The 21,903-nt window shown below is 45.0% G+C and overlaps 1 protein-coding gene and 2 long non-coding RNA genes across 3 annotated transcripts in view; 2 read left to right on the top strand and 1 right to left on the bottom strand.

Annotated features, from left to right (window-relative positions):
• The first annotated feature begins 115 nt into the window (after positions 1-115).
• LOC134168141 (uncharacterized) lies at positions 116-4,519 on the top strand. Its single transcript, XR_009966452.1, has 3 exons — positions 116-252; positions 1,608-1,744; positions 4,013-4,519. It is a non-coding gene; the product is annotated as an uncharacterized LOC134168141 (long non-coding RNA).
• Positions 4,520-10,419: 5,900 nt separating this feature from the next.
• Positions 10,420-15,335, bottom strand: CDKN2AIP (CDKN2A interacting protein). Its single transcript, XM_062627348.1, has 3 exons — positions 15,039-15,335; positions 14,808-14,938; positions 10,420-14,023 (listed from the first exon to the last, which is right to left on the bottom strand). Exons 1-3 carry the CDS (start codon positions 15,260-15,262, stop codon positions 12,468-12,470), a joined length of 1,911 nt encoding a protein of 636 aa, XP_062483332.1. The 5' UTR covers positions 15,263-15,335; the 3' UTR covers positions 10,420-12,467.
• Positions 15,336-16,161: 826 nt separating this feature from the next.
• LOC134169844 (uncharacterized) overlaps positions 16,162-21,903 on the top strand; it is a 50,400-nt gene continuing 44,658 nt past the window's right edge. Inside the window, exons 1-2 of the long non-coding RNA XR_009967037.1 lie at positions 16,162-16,224; positions 18,961-19,076. This is a non-coding gene — a long non-coding RNA (uncharacterized LOC134169844). The remainder of the gene's footprint in view (positions 16,225-18,960; positions 19,077-21,903) is intronic.

Genomic DNA, 21,903 nt, shown 5'->3' with positions numbered 1-21,903 from the left:
GCGCCGGGAGGCGGTGGCCGCCGCAGGGGGGATGGGGGTTACTCACGCCCCGGCCCTCCTCGCGCCAGCTGCCCCGTGTGTGGGCCGAGGGCGCTGAGCCGCCGCGCACGGGGGCAGACGCCTTCACCTTTGGGACAGCGCCCGCCATGTCCGCGCCCCCTCAGGGGCGGCTGGGGCCGGCGTGCATCCCCCGCTGCGAGCGCTGCCTGCGGTACCTGTATGAGGTGAAGAGTGCGGAAGTGGCCGCCAGGTGTGAGTAGCTCCGATTTACCTTCAGCTTGCAGTCAGCTTCTGCCGCTGCGGAGCTGGCAGCGGTGTCGCGACCTGGCCCCTGAGGACCGCTGGTGTCGCAGGGGAGAGATCCATGGGGGTCCGTCAAGAGCCCCGCCTCCTGCTCCCGGTAGGTGTTAGTGTCCATTGTCGCCCTTCTTCGGTCACTGCCCCGTGTTTATTCGCTCTTCCCAAAACGGTCTTTGACCCCGGAGATGCTGAGTTTCTCTGAGGGTGTGTGCGGCTGTCATGGATTACACTTGTTCCCTGTGTAGGCTGTGATGCTCTGCGCTGTATTTTCGGTAACAACCCCGAACCTTCCCACTATTTCAGGATGTAATACTGATGAAAGATATTTGAGCAAGCAGAAAAATGCCGAAGTTTTACATTTGATGCTGAAGCCTTACCCTTTGCACTGTTGTTTTTGGTTGGTTGGTTGTTTTTTTAATACTTTGGTGTACAGAATAATCTGTCAGCACTAATGGTATTAAATCTCTTGAAACACACCTTTTCAAAGGCACTGTGTCTGACATGAGTGGAATGTGAGTAACTTGTATTGCAATAAAATGTATGCACACATTAAATTGTTTGCAGATGACCTGTGTATTTCTCTCCCAAACGTTGTTGTGAGCTATATATGCCACCATTTATTGATGGAGAGCAGTTTTCATCATGAACTGAGGTTTGCACCGATAACATAGTGACAGGCTGTGTGCAGGGAAGGCAGGTTTCTGCCTGGTGTACAAGAGTGTGCTCCATAGTCAAGCTTTTCTCGCTGTAGTAGTTGATATGGTGGGGCATCCAATTAATTCTTACCCTCCAACTGTAAGAAGCAGCAGTTTAAGCTGTTCCTGCCCATAATAAGAACTACCTGATTTAGCTTTAAAGAAGAGCAAAATGATGTGTCATAAATTATTAACTGGGAGAAGCTGAGTGACATTTTATCCTGAGGAGTCATTTCAGAGAATTTTAAATAAGGCATCAAAGAATTTTATTTTTTTAAAACCCACTTGCCTGCCAACGAATTCCCAATTTTCACAGAGTATCCTGCCTTTCCTAAGGCTGTTGTAGAATTTGAATCAAATGTTGGCCACAATGAATATAGTAGGAATCAGGAATAGAAATACACTTCTTAGTGACACACTTTTTTCTACTGGGAGATTGATACAAAGCAGAATTACTAAATGGTTGAGAGTTGATCCCCATCTCTTTTTCAGATGTCCTTCTGATCTTCATGATGACAATTGGTAGACATCAGGAAAAGTATGGTCTTGTGGAGTCTTGAAACATCTTGAGGAGACCTGTACGTTTTGCAGAATGATGTATTTATATTTCAGGAACCTGAAAAACAGTGGGGGGAAATACATCTGCCAAACTTGGAAAAAACTGTCACAGAGATTATTGAACACAAGGGTAAAATAAAAAAAAAATCCAAACCCCAGAAGAACCTTCTGTCTTACATTCCTACCTGAAGGTAAGTGGCCAGAAAAACAAGAGTACACATACTAATGTTGTAGATAACGTTTCAGAATGCCATGATCAGGAGTGGTGATCAAGCAGCAGCACAGGTTGCGCAGAGGGGTTGTACAGTCTCCATCCTTGGATATTTTTGGAGCCTGACTGGATGAGGCCTGGCACAACCTGATCTGGCTGTGAAGCTGGTTCTACTTTGATGGCTTCCAAAAGATCCCTTCCAGCCTACTTTTTTTCTGTGATTCTGTGAATATGTAATCTTTGCCAGATGGCTCCATGGCGGGTCCTGTGACAAAATCCATCTGACCAGCCCACAGATCAGCATCTCACATGATGGCAATCTGTAAGTATTACTAAGACCACAGCCTAGTTCACAAAAGTATTTAAACACATTCTTAACATTCAACTCATGCAGCTGCTAAGCGGGTATCCTACATGACAGTGATTTTCATACATCTACGTCTAAGATGTTGAGTGATTGTAGCTGCAGACAGATGGCTTTGCCCAAGTCAGCAGTGTGTTGGCAAGTTCATAAAAATGAATGAAAACAAAGTTGTAGGCAGTTCTTTCAAAACATTCCTTTTTATGCTGATATCACTCTGGCCAAAAAAAAACAGGAAGTCTATAGCTCAGCATGTTCATGTTCTTAAGAGGACACCTTCATCTTTAAATCTGTAACACCAGTAAAAGCAGCTGCTGCTTTTTGTATTGTGACAGCTCAGATTAATGAAGCTAAGCCTCATATAATTTTATGCTACTTGTTTTTGCACAAATAGATTTAGAAAGTGAAAATAATCTAGTTACATTCACTTCCATCGGCAGTAAACTGCTGAAGCTTTATTGTATGGTGCTCATTGCTGTCACTTCTGAGTAACAGAAGTCTTTTATATGAATTCTTTCTTATAATATTAACAGATAATACTTACTGTACAGGCAAAAAGCACTACCCATATACCTGGGTAAAAGGACCTGGATTAATATAAATGATACAGTATTCTTTAGAAGGATGTTGGCTGCTTTGAGGGGTTGTGGTTTTGCTCATAGTAAGTTTGATTGGCTGTATTGTTCTGCCATCTGTCCTGGGTTTATTCTGGGTTATTATTACTTATTTCTTCATTTCCCATACAGAGCAGAAAAATAAAGCAAAAATGTCCATTAAAAATTCATGTTATTTAAAATTAAATGTTCATTACAGTTAAATGTTAAATTTTAAATGACATTTTGGCATTTTTTTTTCCTAGCAAGAATCTGTATATGCACACTTCATTCATAACATTTGTTACAGGTGATTTCAGTGCTGAATACTTGCTGTTTGTCACTATGGAGGGAGCAATATCTTCTCAGTTGAGAAGGTACAACTGAGATCAGCTAATGTTTCCTGAATTTAAATGCTATCTGCTGCTTTCAAACACTAAAATAAAGATCTAAATTGAGTAAGCTTGAGAATACAGCAGTAACATTAGACCACGTCTCCCTAGGAAAGAAAAGCCCTAGCTTGCTGCATGTTTGAATCCTCAGGGGGAAGGAAAGCAAGAACCGCAGGCTGAATTTTCTGGTTTGATTATGCCTCAGAATGGTTAGGAGCAAGCACTTGGAGAATTTTCCGTTATTGGACTCCAGTTTGCAGGTTGATAGCCTCTGTGACCCAACTGTGTTTCTTCTCTCAATGGCTGCTTGTGAGAATAATCTGAAGATAGGAGGCATGGCAGAGCAAGCCTTGCTATTTGTAGAGATGGCCAGGCAGAATGACCATGCATTTCCACGAATCCTCTCCACTAAGTGGAGAATTGCCAGCTGGAGGTTGACATTCACAGAGGTATCAGGAATGTGTTATTAGCATGTATAGCATAAATACTCCATCCCTGGTAGTGTTCAAGGCCAAGCTGGACAGAGCCTTGGGCAACAAACATGGTCTAGTGTGAGGCATCCCTGACCATAGCAGGGGGTTGGAACTAGATCATCTTAAGGTCCTTTTCAATCCTAGCTATTCTGTGATTCTATGAAATCATAGCTGATTCCTGTCCTTTTTCACCTAACAATACACAAGTTGGCTAGATTTTTTTAGCTTCCCATTGATAGCCCAGGAGGAGTTTCCATCTGTGGAAAAATAGTGAAAAGTAGCATTACTGATGATGACAAGTCCATAAGGGGCTGTAATTGTGAAAGGCCTACTCAGCATTTAGTGGAAGTACTTAAAGGATGGTAACAGGGTGCTTCTTTTAAGCAAATGGAACAGAACTAATTTTTGATGATACATTATTCTTGGCAGAATATATGCTGCTCTGGTTTCCATGGGATGAAAGGGATGAAGAATTCTCCAAGATACCAAGAAAAGAAATGTAGAGAAAAGAAAGAATTATTTCAAACTCAGTAAAGAAGGGCTTTTAAAAAAGTCAGCTGAAGAAAGCTATAGGCGATCATAAAGTTGTACAGAAAGGCCATAGTTGATCTATGTATAGGTGTTATTCCAGGAAGGGGCTATCCTTGCCCGAGCAACAGAGATTTGTTTGGGTAAGCTATTCTTCAAAACTTCTCTTAACATCAGGTCATCCAACAAAAGATACTTCCCTGAAATGGCAGATGTCATTGCTTTTGATTTTCCTTAAATATTAGGCTTGATTTATGTGGTGGAACACAAATCATATGGAAACAACCATTGTTGTTTTTCATTTACACAAGTGTAGGACATCTGAAAATAAGACATGGGCCAACATCAGATCATTTCAGTAAAGTGATAAACTAAACCAGTACATTTCCTGAGAACACTGGCGTGTGTTTTTTTTTCCCAGCTATCCTTACCCTCAGCTGTATCAAAGAGCTCCCTAGCACCAAGTAACAAACATCTCGCACTGATCAGGGGATATATTTTCTTCCTCATCCAAATGCAAACATCTGCTCAAAAACTGGAGAACTTCCAAGATTTTTGCCAATATGCTCTGAAAGAAAATCTCTTCCTGAGCCCAAATTAGTAATCAGTTGACTTGTATTAACATGGAGAAGAAGGCAGCTGCAATATCCAGCTCATCTTTTTTTTTCAAACTGATGGTTCCATTTTTCTCACCTCAAACAGAGTGAAAAATGAAGCATGCAAAATAAGTTTACTTTGTGCTTTGTTTTGTAATAACTATTTATCTATTTAAAAACTTAACCAGGGGATGTTTAGATTGGGTATAAGGAAGAAGTTCTTTACTGTAAGGGTGGTGAGGCACTGGAATGGGTTGCCCAGGGAAGTTGTGAATGTTCCATCCCTGGCGGTGTTCAAGGTCAGGTTGGACAGAGTGACAATGTGAGGTGTCCCTGCCTATATCAGGGGGGTTGGAACTAGATGATCTTATGGTCCTTTTCAGCCCTAACTATTCTATGATTTTTAAAGTTCTTCCCATTCAGCTTCCCTACTCTAATTCCATGGCTATACCCAAAAGTGTTTTGATAAGTTGACCAAGTGTTTTGATAAGGCCCAAGGTGGGAAATGTTGAGGAATTCACTTATATGACATCACTGCTTCCATCAGAGCATTCTGCCATATCATTGCTTTGTTTTGAGCAGAGCACACTGCTCCTTTTTGAGAGTATCTGCTGTCCCGAATGCCCTCAGGAAGCCAGCAGGGGCTGGACAACAGCAGCTTCTCACAGGTGCTATGGAGCATGCTGGCTGGCACAGAACTGCAGGTCCTTAGAGGAGTGGGACACAGCTAACCAGTCGAAGGGCAGCACCTGGCTGGTGTAACAGGGAAAGCTATATGGATCATTCCCTGACAGTTACAATATGGATCTGTCCACTCGTGGCTGAAGTAACATGTCCCTGTTTTCCTCTACAGTAAACAGCTTTTCAGACAGTGACTCTTCTTCCTCATCTACTGTTTTAAATCCTAAATGATGGGTGGATTTACTTTCTGGCTCCAGAGCCAATCACTGTGCCAAAGAATTTAGGAAGTGTACAGGTGATGTTTAGGGAAGCCAGGCAACAAATGGTAACAAATTAATCTTAAGCAAATATGTGGCAACTGTCTTTACTGCGTTACTTGAGCCCTGAAGCTTGACCCCCTTTCATTCCAGAAAATGGAAGAATCCAGGTGACCTTAATGGAAAAGAACTGAGCCCCTTTTGCCCATAATAACAAAGGATATTTTGTGTGCTCTTACCTGAGCTACACACTAACATTGATATTTCTCTGATTCTGCTACTCAGCACAGGTCACGTGAAAAACACATTCTTACTTCCTTTTGTGAGGAACAAACATACACAATCACACCTTTTAATCAAGATTGTGAAATGAGGGCAGGCATTTACATCTGCAGGAAATTTTAGTAGCTGATGGTTTAAGATGTTCACAATACACTCCCATATGTGGATGTTAATTTTCCTTTCCAGCTCGGGACACAAAAGTGGGAGTCATCCAGCCAAATATGTCAAATGAGAATCTTTGTATAAGTAGGTCTTTCCCTAAAAATGTCTCTTGACTGTAAGAGGAGCCCAGATCTGTTGTGATGTCAGTGAAATGAATTCCACTCCTGCAGAAATGGGGTAATTACATGCCTGTAGTTACCATTCATGAATTGCAGTGTTCTCCTTGAAAACCTGAGGAGAATTTAGACATATGTCACTGAAACTCCACACCAAACAGGAGGAATCCTTATTTTATTTTTTTTTCTAGTGTGGATTTTTTTCTTCTCTATGGAATCTGCTTATCCAAACCTAGTACAGATTATTAATCTCTAGTGCAAATGAAAAGTCACTGTGAATAGCACCAAAGACTAATTTCATATCCCAAGCCTCTCAGCCATCCTCTCTTTCCCCCAGATAATAAATGTGACATTTGCTCCAAACTAAGGAGGGATTTGGGGTGGAAGGCTATTGTCAAAATATGGGCAGAATCTGACTGAATATAGTTTAACTGAAGTTAAAACACAGAACACAGAGGATTAGAAAACTGGGCAAACATTGGTTAGATTGGCTTTCTTACTAGTGACAAAGTGTCTTTTGCACAACAGGATTCTTCTCTGACAGTGGCGTTTAAAACAAGTCGTTTGGCAGTCCATTCAGGCCTAATGATTAATGTTACATGACCACCAGTGACAGTTCAAACTTTAAAGGGCTGTAGGCTCAGATGTGGGAGCTGAACAATGCTTTTTGAGTTGCAGAAATGTTACTGGAGGAAGAAAATACCTGGCTGGTAACTGCTGGAACTGATCATCCATTGCTTTAGCAACAGGCAGTTGTGCTCAGAAGTTATGTGCCATTTTCAAAATTTCCTGCAACTTATTTGAAACTGCTACCAGATATCCACATAAACTCTGTGTTTAACACTCATATGTGAGCCTTCAATGTAGGTGGGAACTTCTGCTGTCATTTATAAAAGGCTAGCCAGATTCCTCACCTGCAAGTAACGCAGGTAATGTTGGTGACACTCTAGCCAGGCCACCTCTGCACTGGCAAGTATCCTAGCTCAGCCACGGAATCACCAATGTTCCAGGAAACTGAACGGGTTTAAATTAATCTGAGGAAGAGGAGTGGAATTCAGCACAGCCTAAGACTTGATACCTCCTGAGGGCAGTTTTTACATGGGGGGTGGTGCATGGGTAACAGGCATAGATGACAATATTTTCTTAAAAGCATAACCGAGCTAACAGTGATAACTTTGCTGTGGCAGTGGCTACTAACAGAACCATCAAGAAGGCACACAGATACAAGTTAAATGGACAAAGAGTGTGGCATATTATACACCATGCAAAACATTGCAAAAAATGCACATTTTAGTTGAGAGAAAAGATTTTTAAAATATCTCGCAAAGCAGATATTACTGTTATTTGCTCTGTAGTTTGCCACTTACAACGCAAACAGGGACAAACCTGCCAAGTGAAAGAGGGAGACAGCACCAGAACTCTGTCTGTGTGGGGCTTTTTCCCTCAGTTTCTGGACCACCAGGTCATGTCATGTCAGTATATTGTCACCTACAGACTAGATGAGTTCAAGTTTTGGTGTATTCTTTTCTGTTAACAGATTTGAAGACCAACATTTGCCATAAACTTACAGTGAATTTTGTCCCCCCCCAGAAAAGACCAGCCCAAATTGTGAAGGTGCTATAGTGTGATCTTTAGGGCCTAAAAAGAAAAACCCACATCAATCCCTGCCCAAGCTTCAGCTTGTCTGCACATGCTTGTCTGCGGTCTGCAGCCTGTCCTGCAGGTGCTGCCTGCAGTACAGAGGGATGACAGCTCATGAAATGGTAGCTTCATACAGCTTTGGATAGGTCCTTTTTAGCAGATGAAACTGGGATGCTGGGATTTCAGTACAGTTTCTCAACCAAAACAATGGAGGACTTCATACAGCCATGCCCTAGTTTAGTTGTTTCTTTTGGGATGCGTTCTTTGGTAGTGTTTTCATTTGAAATCTCTGTCTTCCCAAACACATATAGCTTATCACATGAAGAATTACAGGAGAAAAGAGACCAAGACACTCAGGCAGTTCAAGTGGCTGAGACCGCAACCAAAATGGCAGCTCGAGCCAGGCAGTTTGTGCACATTTCAAGGCTCCTCCATGAAGCAGTCACAACTATCGCAGCTAGTCCTGCACAGAGCTGCTCCTCACTCTGCATACTGGTAGCTTCTGCCTAGCACAGGGGTCTGACACAGCTGAGAAGATGTCACCATAAGGATACTGCTGGAGGAAGAACAGCACATGCTGGAAGCCGGTGAGGTTTGCTGCTGTGCCTACATACGGGCTGTGTGTCTGTAGCTTGACCAGAAAGACACACAGTAGCTGGTGTAGCAGACCAGGGCTCACCAAGGCAGCTTTGTAAATACTGAGAGAGCATGAGCCAGGGGAAGTGTTGGCTCTGGGCTCCTTCAGTGCTGTTTGAGTGAGGGGAGCACTCATATCTGTAGGGCCTGAGATGCCTGAACTTAGTGTTATTTTGGGGATCTCTGCCAGTGCTCTTCTGTCGTGCTTCACACCTAGATGTGATTGTAGGGCAGCAGAGGGCTGACCTCTGTGGAGAAGCATGGCAATGTGTTATTTGATTGACATACTAGAGGCAAGAACAGCACCTGCCTATGAATTAATTCAGCTTATCATCATGGCTAGTATTTACGTGTGTTGTTGCTGCAGGTAGCAGCATCTTGTGTAGTATCAGGGAGTGTAAGCATGAAACTGAGTGGACAGATGACACTGGTGCCACCAGCTTCCTCTGAGGGGTACAGGAGAGCAGAGGAAACCAGGGATGTGCTCTGCACTCACAGGCGTGCATCACATACTGCACGAAGGACTGCTGTGCTGAGAAGTGATGTCTGTGCATTCCCAGGCTTTGTGCTCAGATTCTCCGGTGTTTGATGTTTTACTTCTGAGTGGTGCAAACAAACAAATGTGCCAAGATACTTCCATCTGGCCTCTTGCTTCTTCCCGGAGCAGGGCAGGGACAGTGCCCCCCTCACCGAGTCTCCACGTCTCGAGGTGAGCAGAGGCGCGTGCCGGAGCCGCTGCGGGGAAAGCAGCGCACACCCACCCGCTGCTGTGCTGTTCCTGCAGGGCATCTCCGAGCTCTGCACGGCACTCAGCTCCGGCCCGGCCCCGGTAAAACGGGATGGCCTGAGAGTGAGCCCCGTTCTGTTGGTGCGCCTGCGCACTACCTGCGTGTCTGTGGCCGTGACGAGGGCCCGCCCCCTCTCACCCGCTCGGCCCGGGGGCGTCTCGGCGGTGTCACGGTGATGCTGGGAGCGGGCGGGGGCGCCGCGGCGCCCGGCACTCTCTGCCGGCGGTCCGGGGACTTTCCCCTAGGCGGGCCGGGGCCCGTGAGGAACGAGCGTCCTCCGTGCGTGGCCTAGCGAGCAGGTCTTCAGGACATCCCAGTGCTCCTCTTGCGCAGTCGCCGCCTTATATGACCCAGAGAGGGGAAAAACACCTAGGTTAGCGCGAGGGCTGTTTCCCGCCCTGCTTGTCTGTGCCGGTCTCCCAGTGCGGTGCTCAGGCAGACAGACTGCCCGGCCGCCCTGGGCGCGCAGCGTTGCCCCGTGCCCGCGGTGCCGGTGCCGCTGAGCGACCGCCCCGCCCCGGGAATATATTAAGCAAAACAAAGGCCGCGGCCCCGCCCCGAGGCGGGCAGCGCGAGCGGCTGCCGGGTGCCTGCAGCGCCTGCGCAGGTGAGTAGCCGCGCTGGGGAGGAGGCACTCCAGCGCCGCCTCGTGGCCCGCGATCCGCACCACCCCATTGTCCTGCCGCTGGGAAATACCGGCGACAGCCGACGGCCCCCACCCCGGTATCGACAGCGTGCCTCAGCTGTGCCCGAGGAGCAAACGGGAGTCAGCTGTCGTGACTGCAGCTTCCTACGCTCCCGCAGAGAAAACAGGGTCGTTTTTTCTTTCGGTTGCATGGTTTCATTTGTCCCTAAGACAACTCCGCACTCACACGTTAGTGCATTTGTTCTAGCCGCTCCTCCTCAGCGAGGTCTGACAATTGCTGCTAGAGGCCAGCACAGCACCTGCAGGAAGACCTAGAGGTTTTAGAACTGACCAGACTGCACAAACACCTCTTGCCACGGAAAGTTCTTCAAAATTCTTTCACTCTTCCTCTAGAGTTAATGAAGTGTTAATAATTCCTTAAATGCTTATTTACTTGTATGTCAGAATTTGCTTGTTGGGCTGCCTTCCATGCAGAATGTGAAATAAAAAGAGCACACTTCAAGTTTCAGTTTCTATTATGAGTAGCTACAGACTCATCCTTTAATGAATCACAACCAAACATCAAAGAGGAATAACATTCAAAATTCTTTAAAAAAGGTAAGCTCAAGTCAGGACTTTATAAAAAAGCATCTAGCACCCCAGCCTTTCAGAACACAGTTACCCTGCACCGCCACAAGCTCTGTAAATGCTGTGCACTTCATTTTACAGACGGCAAACACAAGTTTTCACATTGCAACATGTGCTGCAGTTCTCAGCTAGAGACTTGGCAATGCCCAAACCAACTGCTAGAAAAGCTGCTGCCTACTTCAGAAGGCACAGGATGCAATTCCTGGCCCCCAAAAACGTGCACTCTGTATCTTCACCTGAACACTGAGGATATGAAAAGAGAGATTGCGCTTTCTGGCATGAATACCACAACTCCCAGACACAGCACAGAACTTGCTCTGCACCAGGAGCACAGGCCAAATCTCGTGCTGCATTGGGGCTTAACACAATTCAACAAGTTGCTTCCCAAATGTCAGGTCCTGCTCCAGAAACACTGAGGAGGAATGCCCAAGAAACCTCAGGAGAGCGCAGAAGCGCAGGGGTCAGAGGGAGGAAGTTCTGAACAGGCCGTTGGGAAGCGCATGCGCCTTGCAGACTTCAGGTGCTACGAGCTGGACAGCCACCACTGTTCAGAATCGTGTAGGGTACAGTAACAATGCTGCTGTGGTTCAGTCCCAGAATCACAGAAGAAATCAAAGTCTTCTAGTGGACACTACATTACAGAGACCCCAGGAATTTATATTCACTCCTGCAGTACCCAATCAACGGATCTGTCAGTCAAGTGTAAGGTCACCACTAAATAATGCTAACTACTGTCATCAGACAAGATCATGTCAAAATAGCACTGAAGACATTATGGTTTTACAATTACATGTCATTATCTGATATATCAAAACATGCAGTTTGTGCAGGTATTTCAGTAACATTGAAAATAAATGATAATCACCTGCTTTCTTTGCTCCAAACCACTCCGTACACAGTGTAAAACACATAGCAAAGGGAGGGCTCAGTTAGTGTGAATGCTTCACAATGCACTGTCTCTAGCAGACAGCAGCATCTTCATTTTGCTTTTCTTGGCATTACAAAAGTAGAAATAGGTATTCTATAGGTCCACCATCAGTTTTACAATATTGCAGCCATGAGTCCAAAGAAAACAAGTCATCCTTGTGGGATTACACCTTGAGGCCACTCAAAGTAAAGCTTTTATTCAGGTGTTGCAAAGTTATTGAAATGGCTGGAATATTCAATAGCCACAACCAAAGTACTATAAAAGCACATCCCAGAGGTTTTAGTAGCAGTCAAAATATGCTTGGTATAGAAATCCATGTTTATTTCGAGAAAAATCAGCAAGTCCTATTTCACAATATAAACTTGCTTACAGAGTTCTGGTGGCTGATGTAGCTCAGACTTGACTGCCAATTGGTAATTTGCCAGTGCAATGTTAAATGGGATTAGGGTGTCATTTATGTTGTGAGCATTACAAAAACATCCCATAAAAATAAGCGAACCAACTATTTTCTCTCCTAGTATGCACGACAGTGAACGTTATGAACAAGAAGCCTGAAACAGAGGAGTTCAACTTTTTGACTGAAGTTTTTTAACAACTTTCAAGTATTATGGTCCCTATATACACACTCCTACATGGCTAAAAAAAGACGTGACAGACAATTGAGCACACTGCCATCAAATCGTAAGAATTACAAAACTGTTAGGTTTTAAACAGCAAATTGTACCTTAATCATTTAATTAAAAATAGAAGAATTAGGTAGACTATTTTGCAAACAAACCAGCACACTAGTGTGCTATATATTAAGGCATACCTTTAAATGCGCACCTGTCATCTCTAACAAGTTTTATACAATTGCTACTAAGTGAGAGGACTATCATTGTCTTGCAAAACTGAGAAAGAAATACAAAATATCTGGAAGCCTACATTTCCAAAGTACAAAATTAACCTTCAGTCCTTGTGTTGAAATATCATACACAGTACAAACGGAGAAGCTCCCTACAAGATCTCACGAGGATTTCTTAAAGCTGGAGGTAAATTTGAAGGTTTTGATTCTTCATCCAGAAGTACCAAATCTTCAATTTCACTACCTTTGTATTTTCTTTTACAGATCTTCACAATAACTCTTTTCTTGAGGAACAGCTTCAAAGCTTCTCTTGAAGCAACCGCTTTGGCATTTTCCATACTTTTACCACAGCCAGTACCCAAGTAGACAGACTTGCACCTCAGTTCACAAACTATGTTTTCCAGAGAGCTTTTATTTTGAGGCAAGTCTGCAAGTTCCTTCAGGGGAACAAAAGCAACGTCTAAAGTAGCTTTTACAGACTGAATAGATGAGTTTAGAAGTTCCACGTGATTTACGTTGGGACTGAAGCCTCCAACAGCAACCAGTTTCCAGGCTACAGCTTTGTACAGTCTGTTGAAAAAAGGTTGTCTTTCCTTCACATCCTCACTGGTCAATGGTTTGCGCAAAGCCTTAGCAAGGCTTTCGCCTGCCTGCGAGCCACTCTTGGAGGCAAGCTGTGGGGAACCGGTCTGTGTGCCACCCTTAGAAGCCAGCAGGGAAGCGCCTGCCTGAGCTCCACCCCGGGAGGCCAGTGACGAGGGACCCTGCTGAGCCCCGCTCCGAGCAGCCAGCAGTGAAGCAGCCACCTGAGCGCTGCTCTTGGAAGTCAGCAGTGAAGATCCCTGCTGAGAGCCACTCCGAGCGGCCAGCAACGAGGCAGCCACTTCGGCACTGCTCTTGGAGGCCAGGAGCGAAGAGCCTACCTTTGTGCCCTTGGAGGCCAGCAGCAGTGAGGTGCCTACCTGAGTGCCACTCTTGGGGGCCAGCAGCAGCGAGGTGCCCACCTGAGTGCTGCTCTTGGACACTGATGTTGCAGTGCTTGCTTGAGTTTTGGAAGACAGCAATGTAGCACTTGTTTGTGAGGTGGTCTTGGCAGCCAGTGGCACTACTGCTGTGACCTGTGGGGTGCTCTTGGTGGTCAGTGGCACCGCTGCTGCCTGTGGGGTGCTCTTGGCAGCTGGGAGCACTGCTGCTGGCACCGCTGCTGCCTGCGGGGTGCTACTGGCAGCTGCTGGCACGGCTGCCAGCACCACCTCTGCTTGCAGCGTGTTCTTGGCAGGCGGTGGCACCACTGCTGGCACCGCCTCTGCCTGCGGGGAGCCCTTGGCAGACGCTGGCACTACACTTACTGGAGTTTGCTTTTCAGGCAATGGCACATCTTCACACTTGTTTTCCTTAGGCGGATTTGAGCAAGGCTTCTCTCCTGACTCTTTTTCCGATGAAGGTGGGCTTTGCTCAGTAGTATTTTCAGCATTAGCAGGTTTTTCTTCTGTTTTTACATCTGATGCTGTGACTGTTTCTTTATTTGAACTGCAAGTTGACTGGGAGATTTCTGGATCTTTGCTAGTATCTTTTTCCCGCTCTTTAGGCAGTGTGCTCTCTGTTTCTTTCGGGGATTCTGCCTTGGTTGTTTTCACATCCTTTCCAGTATCCTCAGAATCTCTGCTTTTCTCAACAGCTCGCTTCTTGGAGGGAAGCTCTATCCCTTCTGCAAAACAAGTAAAGTACGTTACGCTCTTCCATTTCTGCACTATAAGACATCTAGAGACAATTTATCTATTTTCTAAAAACTTGTAGGAATAATCTTTGTGAATTTAAAATGTATCTATCACAAATAAACTCTGAACTGCGTTTTCAAGTTTTAACCTAATATTTCAGAATATTTTAGCGTTAAAAAACAAAACCAAAAAAACAAAGCCAAAAAAACAAGTCAGGTGCAAGATTCCATGTTTTGTTTTGGGACTGGCAGGCAAGTATGTATTTCTGTTCTTAAAGTCCAAACCAAAAAAATGATCAAAGTACATTAAACAAACTATCTAACCTAAACAACAACAGGTATTTTGCATACTAATATAACAAACATCTTTAGAATAGCTTTACTTTAAAATGCACTTTAAGAATTTCCTTAAGAAACTAGTTTTGGGCAAAGCTGCGATGTCCTACTAGTGCTAAAGGCAAAGTAACACGAATGTATTTAAGCCAGTGTACAACAGTCTAGATGGCATTACGGGAATAATCAGCTTAAAGCATACCAGTATAGAGAAATTCAAACCAAGAGCTCTCTGTGCCTAAAGGGATATAAATGCATTACATCTATTTTACATACAGGTACTGTATGAAGCAAAAACAGCACAGAGAGGAGCGCAACTATTAACGAGGACCTTAAACAGTAAATTATTACGACTTCTCTCTAGGCCCGAGGTAAACCGAGAACATTCAAAAACAAGCATTTTCTATACTCCTATGTATTGTCACAGCTATGATCTGCTAACCATTGCTACTTGATATGCCTCTTTTCTTCACCTTGGCAACCAGTTCATCTCTCGTGGTGCGGACAGGCGCGCCGGTCACTTGGATGCCTTCGGCCATTTCCAGCGCCTTCTCCATGACCTGCGGCGGGTACCTAGAAGGGCGACAAGGGGAAAGGAGAAGAAGGGAGAGGTGAAGCGCGGCCGCCTCCCGCCCTGCCCCGCCCGCGGGGCCCGCCGCCCGGCCGCACTCACCGGCAGCCCAGGAAGACGTGGTTGGCCCACACCATGGAGAGGGACACCAGGCGCTGGATCTGGGCGCTGCCCGCCGCCGGCAGCTCCCCGACGTTGCGCAGCAGGAACTCGCGGCGGTGCCGCCAGTGGTGCTCGGGCTCGCAGGCCCCGCGCAACGCCTCGGCCCAGGCCACCTCCTCCGCCGTCCGCCCTAGCGGCTCGGCCGCGGCCTTCACCGCCGCCATGGCCGCCGGGCTCCGCGCGCGGAGGCCTTCCTCGGCCCCCCCGGCCCGCAGCGGGAACCGCCTCCCCGCTCCTTCCGGCCGCGCGGGATGACCTCAGAGCCGGCGCTCGCTGCGCTCTTCCCTCTTCCCCCCTTCCCCGCCGGCCCAGGTTGCTCTGCGGCGCACGGAGGGGCGGGGACGCCAACGGTCATGGGGTGGACCGGGCGCGTGGGAGGGGTATCGGTACCTCACGGGCGGCGGGGCGGGGCCGGGCCGCTCGCCGTGTTGGTGTGACGGGGAGCGCGCCGCGCCTGGTGCGCCGCTGCGGGCGTCTGGGGCGGCCTGCACTGCACTGGGCTGGGCCGGGCAGTACCGGGCCCGGACCCGGACCCGGACCCGGAGGTTTTTCACGGTGTGGCTACCAAAGAAATTGTTGCGTTCAGGCTCGTACTTGGAGGAGTGGAAGCTTTCAGTGGAGCTGCTCACCCGCCGTGCCCGGCCCTTGAGCCTGCGACACGCTGCTTGTTCCCCCATCCTTTCCTCAGAGTTTGGGAAAAAGAGGTGGTACGGGCAGAGTTACCTGCCCTGTATTCTGCCTGGGCACAGCATGGGAGAAAGTTCTGCTTACAGACTCATTCAAGCCTTGTCGAGGTCGGACTTCATGGGAACAATTCGTGGTTTTGCCTCCTTGGCGTGTGAGGAGAAGGTAGTGGCAAGGAAGGAAATGGGTTGTGGTAGTGTACTGGAGGAAACATTAAATGAGGGGTTCTGCGGGCTGCAGGCTACAAGGTGTTCAGATCATTGCTCATGCCACTCTGCCCTCGCGTTGCAAAACTTACCCCAGGATTTGATTCAAAACCACGTGAAGAATTCTGTGTGGAAAAGCAATGAGCACGCTGTGAAATTACCACAATCTGCCGACAGTGCTCACTTAGTGCAGCAGAGGAGAGCTCCGAGTTCCAAAGGGCTGTCCCAGGAGAGCTGTAAGATTTCCTCCCTCACCACCCAAATTAGAAGTCTGTGTTTCCTGAAGTTTTGGGTTTTTAATACCCACATGCCATTGTGGAGTGAACTGTAACGTTGATTGCATTTAAGGAATGAGTGTTTTTCCTTAAGTGACTTTAATGTCTTACTCCGTGGAAATTGCTATGCAGTGGTTTAACTTGTACCTTTATGGTGCAAAACTGAGTAAGGAAACTAAGCCAGAAAAAAGGAGTCCAACGTACTTTTGTTCTGTATCTGTTGTTAGAGTGGAAGTGTTTTTCCTTCGCTTTCTTGGTGAGCCCACAAGATGTTAGCTTGTGTGTTGGCAAGAATAACCCAGTGACAGAGCAGAAGCGAACATTAATGAGTGGGATGGGCCCAACAGACACAATATTGTTTTGTGTTAGCATGTAGAGGAAGAAGAGGGCAGAAAGTTTGTATACTCTGTGGTGTATGAGTCTTGGGTTTATTTAGAAACAGTGTCAGCAGGTTTAGAAGCACTGTGCTCACCACCAGTGTAGTGTTGCCCATCTGTTTCCAGGCATTAGTCGTATCAGTCCTGCATGTGACTATTTGGTAGTGTAGGCTCAAATATATAAAAGGCATGGTCTGTCACTCTAGGCTGTCCATTTAGAAACAAGGTGGGCCTGTCTTGTAGACCTCTGGCTCTGTGATAGATCTTGACCTTCTTCACAGACCTCTGGCTCTGTGAAGATTCTTGGCTTCACAGTCAGTACAGACCCTGGAAGCAAAGGGTGAAGGGAATCCCTGGCAAACAACTGATTTGAGTTTGTGCTGAAGCTGAGGTTACCCATGCTGCCAGCCTGTTCAGTGAACCAGCTTGCTTTCTAGCAGAGCCAGCTGGGACTTGGCTGAGGCTTGAGATGTACTTCTCATACAGGCCTGAGTAGCTGTATCAGGACTGTCTGTACTCTTACAGAGGTATCAGAGCAAACAATACAGCTGTGAATGCCCTGTCCCCTTGACAACCATCAAGTTGAGCTGTCAAGTGAAGTGACGACTAGTCTGTGTCAAGGTGCTTTTATATACCTGGTAAGAGCTGGAAAGGCTTAGAGTCTAGAAGGTGGTAAGGGCATCCTGTGTACTAAGAGGGACTCCTGAAAGCTATATTTTGGTGCTGCTGGCTGAATGACAGCTCCTGATTTCAAACGTCCAAGGCAGACCTCCACATCTTAGAGGTTTGCATCTGCTTTCAGTCACCCCATGTGCATAAGGTTATATGGACTCACCTGTGAGTCCTTGCCTCCTCCAAAAGTATCGTTCTAGGGAGTGCTGGAGACTCAGCACAGCTTCAGAGCCTAGTACATTATCTGGTCTTAGAGTGGCTCAAGTACTGATTAGAACGACTTTTTTTTTTTTCCCAGTTTTAGAGGGCAAATTAACCAAAAGCCATTTCACTTCTTTGCCCCCTGACCACACATCTGAACACAAATGTAGGTGACTGTGGAGAAAAGTCAGAGGGCAGTCCTGCACATTTCTGGAATAGCTCACAACAGGGTTTGGCTATGGTGAGCAATTTCTATGGTCTGGCACCTTACTGCTGTTATTTTTGGGTTATTTTTCTCTAATGCTCCTTCAGTATCAACGTAGCCTTGTTGTTGGTACAAAGACGACTTAAGCCAAAGTTTAGCCTTTTGGCTTTCCTTCCTGTCTTTTTCCAGACATACTCTTTGTACTTTATTACTGTCTGCTTGAATCATTCTGGAGACAGGCTAAATCCTGGCCCCGGAGCATGGGATATGTCGCACATGTGCACACACAGACAAGCATAGCTGTATACCTGCGATGCTTTCTGAGCACGATGGACCAACTGTGCCTCGGGTTGATTAAACAAGTGTGTGTAGTAGAAAAGGGAGAAAAACACTGCTGTTAATTTTAAAAAAGGAAACAAGTAGCATTTTCATTCTCACCCAGAAAGGCAATTTTGAAGTTAAATACCTCATTGATGGTGCTAATACTGAGCATTTAATTTTCAACTCTGGAAGAAAACAGTTTTATTCCCACTAGGGAAGGAACTTCTAAATGCCACGTTGATAGTAGTGTTGTTGGAGTCATTTGGGGCTTCATAGTAGTTTATTTTGGCAAGATAAAAGTAAAATCTCGAGGTGAATCATGTTGGTGTCTATAATCACAGCATTGCACCTGCACTTCCTATATAATAAAGTTTATTTCTGCCTTTGTGAACCAATGAATTATTATTTTGTCAAAGCCAAGTCCGTCTGAAACGCAGAGGGCAGTAGCCCCATTGAGTTCAATTAAGTTCTGTGCAGTGAAGGTTAATATATAGTGATGCTCTTTACTCAGCTTAATATGAGAAGAGTGCCCTTACCATCACAGCAATGCAAACAGAAAGCTCCGAGTTACTGCCACAGAAAGGAAATTACAGTGGGATCTTACTGGCCTGGCACAATAAATCTTCTGAGCACCTTCTGTAGGTTGGTCCCTGCTGTAAGTAATAAGTAAACACTTGGGAGATCTGGTTTACATTCATTAGAATGCATCTTGAAGAAGGATCGGGAAGAGCAGCTTGTTGAAGGTCCCCTAGCTAGGCAGGGGACAGCACTTCAAGGGAGACGTGTGCATGTGCCGAGGTAGCGAGTCCTTACTGTTCAGTAATCCTTGGAATAAAAGACTTGCTAAAGGAGTATTAATGGCTACGTAGGCTTGTCAGTGGAAGGGCAGTAGAGTATATCTGTGTTTTTATTTCACTGCAGTTACACAGCTGTTGTTACACTACTGTAAGCAGCTCTGGATTACACAATCATCCACACTTCTGAGATTTCTCATCTAGTGAAAATGTACTGTGTAATCGCAGTAGACAAAACTGAAGGTGAAATGAAGATCTTAGTTGATAATAATTTTCCTTTACTCTTACGTGCTTTTATTGTTAGCTTAAATACTATTCTGCATTTATTAGTATGTTATACTTGAAAGATATAACTGCATACCATAGGGTTGTCAATTGTTTTCTTTTAAATGAGTTTGTTAAGCTTTAACTTAACCTTTAAGAGCTAAAGGTAGCATACCATAAATCTTGTTTGTTAAACTATGCTTTAGGTAGCATACCACTAAACATCCATGACTTGGTGTGAAATTTTCCATGCCAAGGATGGAGGATTAGGATGACTTAACTGCTACCGAACGTGATCTAAGAACAGAGGTGGGGAAAAAAGGGCTTTGTCTAGAATAAAATATTGTGGAGATCTTATTTTTGAAGTGCTTTAATGTGTTTATGCTCTAGAGCAGTCTTGGAATTTGTCATGAAAAACTGAATTGGGAGGGGAGCGTCTGATCTTCTGACTACATTTAGCATAACTGATAAGCCTTTGAAGAAATTAATTTTCCACATTCCTGACTTGGAAGGTCTCCCCACCACCCTTGCTACTGCTGCAGTGAAGTTTACTCTGGCTGTGGGCTGCAGAGTCCAGAAGAGACCTCTGTTGGCCACTATGGACTGGGGTGGGCCTCTGGATTGAGGGTGAGGCTGTGGAGACCATCCCTGTGCTCCCAAAAAGCTGCTTTCTCCTCTTCACAGGTGGTTGAGCATGTCTGATAGGAATGGTGAGGGAACAAGGACCTGACAGAGGGGAGAAAAGCAGTAAGTATGGAGGCAGACTCACACCTCCTCAGAGGTAGTGAGACTAAAAGTACTAGGGGGTGGAAAAGCTTAACATGAGAGTAGTATGGATAGGATACTGGGATCAGATGAGGAAGGAAATTAAATTCTCAAGGAGAAATGAAGGAAACGAGTTCAAGGCAAGGGCACAAATACATATAGAAGAGGAATTGGAATGGACTGTATGCCAGGAGCCTAGGACAAAGACAAATGAGAGAGGATAGATGTGGAAACTAGTGAGGAAAACAGAGCAGTGAAAGCACATTGATAGAGCAGACATAATCAGACAGAATCAAGTCCTGACTCTGAGCAAAGGGACAAGCTGTGATGGGAAGGGGGGCACTGACAGAGGAACCACTGGGATTTGAACAGAGAATTAGAGAAAGGAAAGTTAAAACTGTGAGCGCAGAGACATTAGCATTTCAATGTGGGTTTGGGTTTTGGGTTTTTTCCCCCATTGCAGTAGGCATCTGCTAGGGTAAGTAACACAATAAAATATTCTGCTTTTCTAATTTAGTATAAGATATTTTCTTGTCTTTTGTGTGTGTTGTAAAGGAACAAAAGAGGTAGAGATCCATTTATTTTCAGAAATCCTTCTTGAAAGCCACCTTTAAAGAGTTTTTTAGGTAGGAAGCCTTCTGCTTTTGGCAGGCGGCTTTACCCTGGAGTTGGAAAAGGCAAGAAAACAGCCTTAGGAATCTTAATGCAAATATTGGCATAAGTTCATTGTAATTCAAGAGGATTCAGGAAAGCACTAAAAGGGCAAGGAGGTCTTATCTGAAAAAAAGAATCTATTATGAAGCTGTAACATACTGAACATTTATTTGTGTGTGTGCATATATATGTGTGCAGCACATGAATGTCTACATATGCATATGTAATACAATATAGATATGTGTGAATATGTTTTAAAAATACATGTATTATTGAGAGTGTAAGCACCTATAAATCTAATGTTCCTGCTCTTGCAGTCAAACTATTCATGCCTTGGAGGAGAGGAAAAATTACAACTAATATTTTATTGGCTTGGGTTGTGGATGGGTGCATTACAGAAATGGATGCTATTAAATCTTCATACCATGCTGTACCAGTATGAATTTTGTATGTGCTACATATTTTGCAGACACAAATAACTATTTTAGAAATTATATAAGGAGCTTTCCTGAGACTCCAGGCAACAATGTCAGATTTAATTTGAATTATTGCTATTGAAAATCATGGTTCTATTTTTCATTATTGTTATACCAATATCCCTGACAACCTGCAATTTACCTGGTATGAGCAGCAGCTCCTGAAAATATAGAATTGTTTTGTGTGGTATTTTTGTATATCCCTTACTGAAATATTGTAGGCATGATATTTCATGTTAATTCCACTGGATGGCACTGAAGGAGACAAGATTGCATGGAAATACCTCCAGAACTTGAGTACAACTCCAAAAAGTGAGAATGCTTATTTTTTCATTCCATTACTGAAATAGACAAATGTGGACTCATTTTCCAGCTTGGTGTAATAATTTGTCATCAAAACCAGCTCGTAAATATTCCTACTTGTAGTACTTGTAGCAAAATTTCAGTGGGGGTAAGAGTCAAGGCTTCTGAATCTGAATGCTCCTGCTCCCCTCAAAAAGATAAAGGCTAAAAGGTGTGGCTTTGGCCCATTCTGGATTCCTGTGTGAAGTTTTACAGAGCATCCGAAAAATTTTTGGTCCCTGCCCTCTGTGGCATTGCTGTCAATACTGGCCACTTCTACCGTTATGTGGAAGTGCAAGTTTGCTAGCTTTTAAGCTCATTTGAAAAAACTCATTCAGAGTTAAAAGTTTCCACCTGTTGAAGAAATGTATAGTGTTTCAGAGAGTGTCCCAACTTGAAACTCCATCTGCCATCCCCACACAAGGACTCCTGTTTTTCCTGGGTAGGTACTTTGTGATCCTGCCTGGAAGGCACACAATTACTTTCTGTCAATCAGACCTATAACCTGGGAGTTGTCTTTGACTCCATTCTTTTTTGATTTGTTTATCATGATATATATGAATTTTGTT

Source organism: Pezoporus occidentalis, unplaced genomic scaffold (assembly GCF_034315485.1).
Source record: "Pezoporus occidentalis ecotype Australia unplaced genomic scaffold, CSIRO_AGI_Poc_V1 ctg1, whole genome shotgun sequence".
In the NCBI taxonomy this organism is placed as follows: domain Eukaryota; kingdom Metazoa; phylum Chordata; class Aves; order Psittaciformes; family Psittacidae; genus Pezoporus; species Pezoporus occidentalis.
The sequence above is the reverse complement of the archived record's forward strand: the minus strand, read 5'-3'. Positions and strand labels throughout refer to the sequence as shown.